Source organism: Poecilia latipinna, unplaced genomic scaffold (assembly GCF_001443285.1).
Source record: "Poecilia latipinna isolate Pla-1442-1.1 unplaced genomic scaffold, P_latipinna-1.0 Scaffold439, whole genome shotgun sequence".
NCBI classification, from domain to species: domain Eukaryota; kingdom Metazoa; phylum Chordata; class Actinopteri; order Cyprinodontiformes; family Poeciliidae; genus Poecilia; species Poecilia latipinna.
In genome coordinates, this window is record NW_015113055.1 from 19,963 (window position 1) to 29,045 (window position 9,083).

The 9,083-nt window shown below is 40.8% G+C and overlaps 1 protein-coding gene across 1 annotated transcript; it reads right to left on the bottom strand.

Annotated features, from left to right (window-relative positions):
* Positions 1 to 1,097: 1,097 nt before the first annotated feature.
* Positions 1,098 to 4,968, bottom strand: dmrta2 (DMRT-like family A2). The gene is made up of 2 exons (XM_015038351.1): positions 3,393 to 4,968; positions 1,098 to 2,591 (listed from the first exon to the last, which is right to left on the bottom strand). The coding sequence occupies exons 1-2, from the start codon at positions 3,853 to 3,855 to the stop codon at positions 1,702 to 1,704; spliced, it is 1,353 nt and encodes a 450-aa protein (XP_014893837.1). The 5' UTR covers positions 3,856 to 4,968; the 3' UTR covers positions 1,098 to 1,701.
* Positions 4,969 to 9,083: the final 4,115 nt, after the last annotated feature.

Sequence of the window (9,083 nt, forward strand, 5' to 3'; positions counted from 1 at the left end):
ATTGGACTTTTTTTTTTAATCAGTAAAGAATCGGAGTGGTGACGCCAGGAGACACATTTTCTGATCGAGCTGCCTTGAATAGGAATGACCGGCAGAGGGCGCAATGCACTTTGACATGGTTGTCAGGCTACCTGAGCGGGTGAAGCAAGAGCTGACAGGTGGCACAATCCAGCGTTTTATCAACGGCATCATGCGGCAAAATCACACAAAGAGAAGCCTGACTTTGTTCTAGTTAAAAAAAAAAAAGAAGAAAGAAAACAACTGCATGCTAAATGAGAAAAACAAATATATATCTGTTTTGTCAGCGAATGTTTAATTGTTATATTTAGTGGTTACTTTTCGATTAACCATAGAAACTTACATTCTCTTCATCCATGAATTAATTAAATTTTTCAAATTAACAAATTTTTTTGTTCTTGTGTTTTTTGTTTTCTTTTAATCTTTTCTGTGTCATTAGAATTTGAGACTATTGGAATCAAACTAATCCGTTTCAGAAAAAAACGGTGGCTTTCATTCAACAAGGACATTATTTATTATTATTAGTAGTAGTAGTAGTAGTAGTAGTAGTAGTAGCAGCAGTAGTCGAAAAATAAATAAATAAATAAATAAATAAATAATAATAATAATAATAATAATAATAATAATAATAATAGCTACTGGAAGAACTGTGTCATTTCAGGTTTTGATACCATTTAGTGCAAAAATACAGAAAACCTTTAATTCCGCCATTTTTAGTCCTAAAAAATGATAAAATATCATTTGTCGAAGATTCAGGATAGTTTTTAAACAGGCTGATTGTAAAATTCTTTAAACAAGATCAATTTCGAAATGTTGTGTTCTGAAACTGTTTTAAGTTTAAGCTATAAGCGCTCTACCTGCGGTGTCTAGTTTAGTTTTAAGAAAAATAGAAGATTTTCGCATATTTGTTGGATCTCATTTTAATCTTGATAAATTATTCTAGTTTCTTCTACTTAATCTAAATTTACCTGTTTGAAGCTACAATTGTTTTTTTGTTTGTTTTTTGCCGTTTTGTATGTAAAAAAGTTTTCAAATTTGGACAGCGCTGAAATATTAATAATAGTCAAGTTACACACATTTTTAAAATAACATTTATTTTCAGCATATTTGTATGACATCACATCTTTTAACATTTGAAAAGGAGGTGTGACTAACTTATAAATGAGAAGTCAAACAGCATTTCATGCTGCCAAAGCCGATAGTTTATATTCATATAATACAGACAGAAAGTGAGATTGTTGAAATCATAGGGGGGGGAAGGAGAGAAAAAACAAGGTCTGTACACATTATTCATTTTGCATCATTTATTATCCGATTTTTAGTTGTACCAGGCGGCGTTGAAATAAGACAGGCTATAAAAATTCAGACCCAGGGATAAATATTTATCTCATTATAATATTACATAAAACCTGAAGTTAAAGGTCTGAGTTCCTCCCATGCTCGATTTAGCATGGAAACTCGTTCGCTGTGATTTTATGAGGCTGGTAATCGGGGAAAATCGTCCAGATTTTTTGTAATTTAACATTTGCCATAAGCTTCAAAGTTACACATAATTCAGTTTAGTTTCTCCGCCTTAGAACAACTGTCTACAAGTTTGATAACTCTAATATACACAGAGTGCAGCCAAAACACATCACAGATTTATTATAATACAATGAAATGTGTTTTTCATGTCCACCAGTCTCACTGTTTGTCCGGCGTGTTGTTGACTAAAGGCCCGTACAGGCCGCTGGCATAGCCTTGCTCCTTGTGCAGCATTGTCCTGTCTCTTATCAGGTCGCTAAAAGCATAGTCCATGGGGGGCCTGAAGCCCAAGGTGGGCATAAGCCCTGTGGTGGAGTAGGGCGTCATGAAAGCCAGTCCCCGACTGTGCGCAGAGTAGGCCAGCCGCAGCGGGTTCAGTCCCAGGTGGGTTCCCAGCGGGTAGGTACCGGGGTCTGCTCCGAAGTGCGGCGCGTTCGGCTGGAGCGGAGAAAACGCGGAGCGGTTACTCAGCGTCATGGCTCCGGGGAGCATCGGCCTCGTCGGGGTGGCTGCGGTTGCGGATCCAGCAGGAGGCTGTTGCGCGTTTTGGAGCATCCTCTCGGCCGTCCACGTCTCCTCCGGCCCGGCCTTGTTGGGGGCCTGTGCGCCGCTATTGTTGAGGATCTGCTCGATGGCCTGCACCACGTCTTTCCCGCAGCCCTGCAGGACGAGCTCCAGGACGCTGCGCTTGTGGCTGGGGAACACCCGGGTCAGAATGTCGATGGCGTTCATGTGTCGGGAGGCCGCGGAGGACGGAGAGGGCTCCTGATCGTCTTTGTCGGTCTCGGAACCGGAGTCCGATCCGAGGGAGCTGACCGACCCGGGAGTTTCCTCTCCGTCCTTCAAAGGCTTTGACACCGGCGAGTTGATGAAAGACTCACTGTCTCCGTTTTCTGACCCTGAGCCTCCTCCGTGCCGGCCGTCCGGGGAAGACATGCCTGGGGCAGAGTCGCTCTCGGTGGACGCTGGTTTCCCCACGGACTTCTGAGGGGTGGTTGACCCGGACAGCTGGGTCTTTGGAAACAGTTCATACTTCTGGATACTGGACTCTGCAGACACGAAGATCACTGATTAGATCAATGAAGACCAGGACGGATTTTCTTCAGTTCGCAAAACCTTTAATAAACGGCTTTGAAGATGTTTGTAATAGGTGCGAAATGAAAAGAGGATCTGAAATAACACATCAGAGTAAATTAGTGAAGAGGTTTAACCTCAGGAGAGCTTGTCATTCTGCTAAATTGCCATTTCGTGCTTTTGCAATTTTGATCGTTTTGAATTGAGTGGAACTTCTTTGGTCGTCTGTTTCGCACCAACAATGTCTCTTTTGGTTCTCGACCTGAGGACGATCTGTCTGCTTTGATGATTTAAACATTTTTTTTTTCTATAATCTACTCAGGCTACTGTGATGAAGTGTGTCTTTATATCTAAAATATTATAACATCAGGAGGTCGCTCATAATCATTGTGGTTTCAGGAGACACAAAGTCGCATCTCATAAGAGTCAAATGGCCCAAATCAGCATCAGAATCAAAAATAAATGGAAATAGGGAACAGACCACAGCAAACTTTTCTGAAAGTCAATAATAAAAGTAAAAACCAAGTATTTTTGCAGTGTAGTAATTTGTTTGTTTACAGGCACGAAAGTGAAAAAGGGACAGCGAAGGATGTGACGCAATATTTTTAGGACAGTACCAGGAACATGAAAAACTATGCGACATTCAATGTAAAATAAGCATCTTTGTAAAGTGTCAGTAAAAAATACAGCTAACAGTAAATTATACAAGTAATCAGTGACGTGGTGTTGACAGGTGAATCCACCTGCTCCAACTAAAAACATTTCCCTCCACTCACCTGAATTGCTCTCGCTGTTGACAGAGCCGAACACCTCATAGTTGGGACGCGGCGGGATGATGCCGTTAGCCGCGGCCAGGGCCAGGCCCTCGGCGGTGCCGTAAAGCAGCTGCAGCTCCCGCGCTTCATTCTCCTCCTGCGCCTGCTGCCGCCGCAGCGCAACCTGCGCAGCCATCACCCGCTGCCGCTCGGCAATCAGCGTGCATTTTGCGCACATGCAGTCTTTCCAGCGGCAGTAGCGCTTGTGGCCCTTCAGGGCGGAGACCACGCCGTGGTTCCTGCAGCGGGCGCACTTCGGCGTCCGCGGGTACTTGTCCGCGGCGCGCAGCAGCAGCGGAGGGCCACGCAGCAGGTTGCCGGCCATGGACACCGGGATGGAGGCTGCCGCGGCCGCCGCGGCCGCCGCTCCCGGGTGAACCTGGGAGGCGGAGGACACTGTGGGAAGCTCCGGTCTCAGATCCATGCCGTCTTCAATGCCGTCAATGATGCAATAGAAACTAAGTGAGAGAGCGACGCTGGAGGAACGATCTGTTTTAGTTAAACTGACCCTGAGCTTATCACATCTGCTGCAACATCTCTGCGCAACAAGTAAAAACAGCGACTTCTGCTGACAGAATTTAAAAAAAAATATATATATATATCTGGTAGAAGCTATCCAGAAAAAAAAATGCAGAGAAACAGACGAGTTTAGTTCCGAGCCGAGAGGAGAAGAGATCAGTCCTCTTCGATCAGAAGTTAAAAAGTGTCCAGAAGCCGCAGCCTGAGACACTAACTTCCTCCAGAGATCGTCAGTGGATACAGATCCCTCTCTCCCCTCTCTCTATTGTTGCGCCTACGTTTTCATTAGACAAATTTGACAACAATGTGGCGTCTGTCATTGGCCAAAGGGAGAGGGAGCGATCTGATTGGTTTGTCTCTCTCTCTTTTTTTTTTCAACTGTGTCCACCTGAGTTCTTTTTCCAAATATGAAGTGTTAAGAATCTGAAGGGAGTTCCCGGAAAGCTCAAATCGATGCAGAGTATGCCTCCAAAAATTAATTTTATAGATTTTAAACAGCACGACTGTTATCAATTCAACTGATGCAGCGTTATGGCTATCACAAGAGTTCAAAACAAGAAAATTTAAACCATCTAATAAAGGGAATTTAACATCCCTTTTAATTACTTTTTTTGGTCTATTTCTTGAAAATACTTCATTTTATTTCGATTATTATGTCTCCACAATTAGAGATTAAATAAAAAAACAAAACAAAAAAAACAAGAAGAATTCAAAATAAACCTGAAGCGCCTCTTTAATCCCACCTTTGAGGTAAGTATAAATTATTTTTGTTAGTTTAAGAAAAGGTAAGATTTACTATATGACGGGGAAAACAACTGATTTACTCCCAGTTATTGGCTGCATGTCCGGAGAAGATGTTGCATGGTTGTGCAAGGGTTCGCTCAGCTAACGCGATCGTTTTAACCATTCAAATTAATAAGAAAGGTGCAACAAAAAAAGTAAATAATAATTTAAAAAACATTTTATACGACTTAATTTAACATATTAACAATTAACGATCTGTGTGCTACTGAAAGCTGAAAAAAGAAATCAGTCCAATTCTGCTTGTTGATTAAATAAATACGCTGCTAAATTGTTTTGTGTTACATTTTAAAAAATGGCATTCTTAAACAAAATAACATTTAAAAAAGCGCCATGGAAAAACTTAAGAGTGCTGCATAATTCACATTTAATTACGACAACGCTTTTTGTGAAGAATTTTTAATGCCAAGATAAAATTGAAAACTTGCAAGTTTGCAGTAAATAAACATGTTTGTTTAAGCAGTTCATTAAGGCAATCTTAAGTTAGTGTTGTTTTTTTTTTTAAATCGCATAATTCAAACTAACGACATAAGAGTTGGTTTGAATTATGGCTGTTACTGTTTTATTTATTTATTTATTTATTTATTTATTTATTTATTTATTTATTTTGCTTTTTGTTTGTGATATAATTTAATTTCATATTTATTTTTAGTTATATTTTAATAATAATAATTTTTCACTATCGTCTATAAAATCACGGCTTTGCTCTGGGAGCTCTGGGCTCCACTATTGACTATCGAGTGATAATGCCTCGACGCTCGCAGAGGTTTAAGAAGTCCGCGACGCGCAGAGCCGCCAAAGGGCAACACCTGCTCCCTCACCTGTTCGCCCAAGGAGCGCACACAGCGCACGCCGCTGTTGGACTTTAAATTAAAAATAAACTTCTAGGTGTTTTCTCTAATCAACAATTGTCAATGCCTCTGAGGATGACAACAGCCTTGGTGATCAACGCATTGAAAGCCGAGATAAATGGCTGCTGCAGCAGTGAGAGCGCTCTGTAGCAGCCCTGCCTCTCCCCTCCCAGGCTCATTGTTTACTTTCTGAATCACTGTAAGCAAATGCCATCTGTTTCCCTCGCCGCTGTCATCTGCACCTTAATTACCTTGCCAACGGGCTAATAGAGACGATATTAAAACTACATCTTTTTGACATTCAAAGTAATTATCTGCATGGGCGTTGATCTCGCTCGGATGGGAGACGCAGAGAAGGCCCGGCGCTTATTGGAAAGACGATGGGTTTTCAACTCAGGAATAGAAACTTTAAAAAAAGCGATTTGATCTAAGTGTTCGATTGAGACAGAAGAGAAAGAAAAAGAGTGTCGTCTTGTCAGTTTACAGTTTTCCCCCCGGTGATAACTCTGACACGGGATCAATCCCATTTCTCCACACCTCCTCTATGAAGAGGTTAAAATATTGTGAAATACGATATTCCTCCAATAAATCGACACATTCCGTGTGGTTTTGTGTTTGTTGCATGATTTTTTTTTTTTTTGACTGTCAATGGAACTAAAAATACACCTAATTGAATGTAGCCTATTTAAAGATATTTTATTTCACAACACTATTTGCCCTCTTATTAGCATCCTGTTTGCACAAACGGGATTAAGAAAAACTGAAAATTATAAACTAATAAATACTTTTTTGCATTAAAGCACAACATAATGGTTACTTTTGTTCTGGATCCCAAATTTGAGGTTATGTCCTGTGCCAAAAAGCAGTGAAAATGTTTTGTGTGTGTCTGTGATTTGACAAAAATGTTAATAAATATTAAACTGTGTTCCTCTGTACAACAATAAAGAACCCAGATCAAATTTGATTTAAAATTTCAGAGATAAAGAACGAAGGTCTGCAACTTTAGTCCTGAAGTGCCGCCGTACACCAACTTTTGGCTGTGTCTCTGCTTCAACACATTAACAATTTAACAATTAAATTTTCTTTTTGGGATCAATAAAGTTTTTTTTCTTTTTTTTTTACTCACCTCAATCAAACGTGGTGCCAAAGAGGTTTTGATTCAGGCCCATCGGAGCAGGGAAGCTTCCAAAAATTGCAGGACAGAACTGCACTTGAGGCCTGGAGTTCCTGACCTCTGATTTTGAACTTTGGACGATGAAATACAGTCTCAATTCACTAAAAAAATAATAATAATAAAAACTGATGAGAACTTAAGCCAACAGCTGGTAAATAGTAACGTTTTCTTGCTGCGCCAGAAGGAAGTCAAATGCATTGGGACATAAAAATAAGCTGTAGAAAACTTTACTGGGCTGCTCCCAAGACTATGCCGCCCTGGGCAGTGAGCCCATATCACATTCAGTCACTACTGCTGTCATGCTAAGAAAAATGATTTGTGCTACTTTTAATGCTGATAGAGTATACTGGTGTTAAAAACATTAACTGAAAAAAACACGTCACATACAAAGTGTGACCCTAAAAAATAGTTTTAAAAAACAAAGAGCTAAAGAGTCATGGCCCTTAACCCTCCACTTACTGCACTGAAACAACTGGAACGCCCTGCTCCTCAGAAACAAAGGGTCGGTGTTTAAAAGTGAGGGTTAATGGGTGAATATTAATTCAGCTTTGGTTTGACAGCGTTGGACCGGCAACGGAAATTTCATGTCTGAGAAATATGCATTATGATGAGGATTAAGCTCCCTGTTCCTCCTGCTCCAATTAAAAATGTCCCCTATGCAATTAAAAGTGACTGTGGGCATTTAGAAAATCCAACATTCTTTTACCCACTTCATTAGGCCCATATGCATCTAAAAAAAAAAAAAAAAAACATGCAATGCTTTCATTTCTTTCAAGGCTACACAGATGAGTGGAGTTTTAACACCCTTTAGGATCACAACAAAGGCCATGCTTGACCCAACATATGTAGCAGCATGTTTCCGCTATACCCACGCACCCCGGTGGAGCTTTTGGAGCTTTTTTTCCCCCTCCCCCTTCTTCTTTAGCGGCCTCTTCCACCGCCGCCGCCCCGCCTGCGGCTCGGCGGGGCCCGGATCCCCTCCCGTGTCGCCCCGCCGCTGCAGCCGCCTCTGTCCCGTGGAGGCAGAGGTTAGAGTAGCAGTTAGACAAGGGCCTGCGGAGAAAAGAAAACGGACAAGGAGGAGGGGAGCAGCGGCGAGGAGGAGAAAAAGAAGAAGAAGAAGAAGAAGAAGAAGAAGAAGAACAAGAAGAAGAAGAAGAAGAAGAAGAAGAAGAAGAAGAAGAAGAAGAACAAGAAGAAGAACAAGAACAAGAACAAGAAGAAGAAGAAGAACAAGAAGAAGAACAAGAAGAAGAAGAAGAGGGGGGTTCACTCAAGTATTTACACGCTTGACGGGCAGACCGAGTGTAGGCCCCGGGCTCAGAGACAAGAGGCTGTTAACCTGCCACTTCACACCAGCTCCACTGCGCCGGGGAAATGGATCAGGATAAATGCATTCCTTCAAATAAGGCAGACCCAGGGGAGCAGGCAGTGCAGCGCTTCAGCCACAGATTTACCCTTAAAGCAGCTAAATATAACACTACAGTGCAAAACAAAATTTATTATAAAAGAGCTATCTTTTATAATGAACGGGTTGCGTGAAATCTGTCTAACAGTGCCTCCACTGCATCACATGATGAACAATATTCCCTATTTACAATGAAAAAGGATAGCCATGTATTTCATGTTCTGTTTTAGAAAAGAGACTGAAACATTCAAACGCCTATAAAATAAGTGCAGCGGTGTCACTGAGGGTGCTGTAAAGCTACAGGAGACAGTCTTATGCATATTTTCTCATAAACCGAATTGAAGAAAACACATTCTTAGGAAAATGTATGGATTTGGGAAGTCATTGATTAATAAATTCATTTGTTCTTCATTTGAAAAAAAAAACAAGCTAAAAAGCAATTCTTCTTCTGGCATCAGTCAAAGAAAACAGGGGCAGCTCAGAAGCTGTTAGGAGATGCATTCATATTCAGCATACCTGATAGTTTGTATCTAACTTAGAGTAAAGTGCCACTAAGATGATCTGCTAGTACTCTACAAATAATATGGATATTACTTTCAGTAACTAATGCAGACATGCAGTTTACTATAACTATGAATTTAAATAAAGAACACAGAAGTTTATTTTTACGTTCTTGTGCTCTTTCTGCTTCCCCATAATTTGTGAATTTCAGTATTCATTGGGTGAAGATCATAAAATATGGACTAACTGAGCTGCATTGTATTTCTATGCTGCCTAAATGTCGACCAGCATAGGGATATGTAATATTATGAAAACATACATTTATGGGGAAAAGAAAGTAAACCGTCTGAAGTCTTTGAACACAGTAAAGCAAACTGTTCAGGCACTGCCATTATTTA

What these genes read in the sequence shown, in the direction of transcription:
- dmrta2 (XM_015038351.1), bottom strand. Translation starts at nt 3,855, where the DNA reads ATGGATCTGAGACCGGAGCTTCCCACAGTGTCCTCCGCCTCCCAGGTT. An exon ending in CAACAGCGAGAGCAATTCAG is followed by an intron (nt 2,592 to 3,392) that starts GTGAGTGGAGGG and finishes TCGTGTCTGCAG; the next exon opens with AGTCCAGTATCCAGAAGTAT.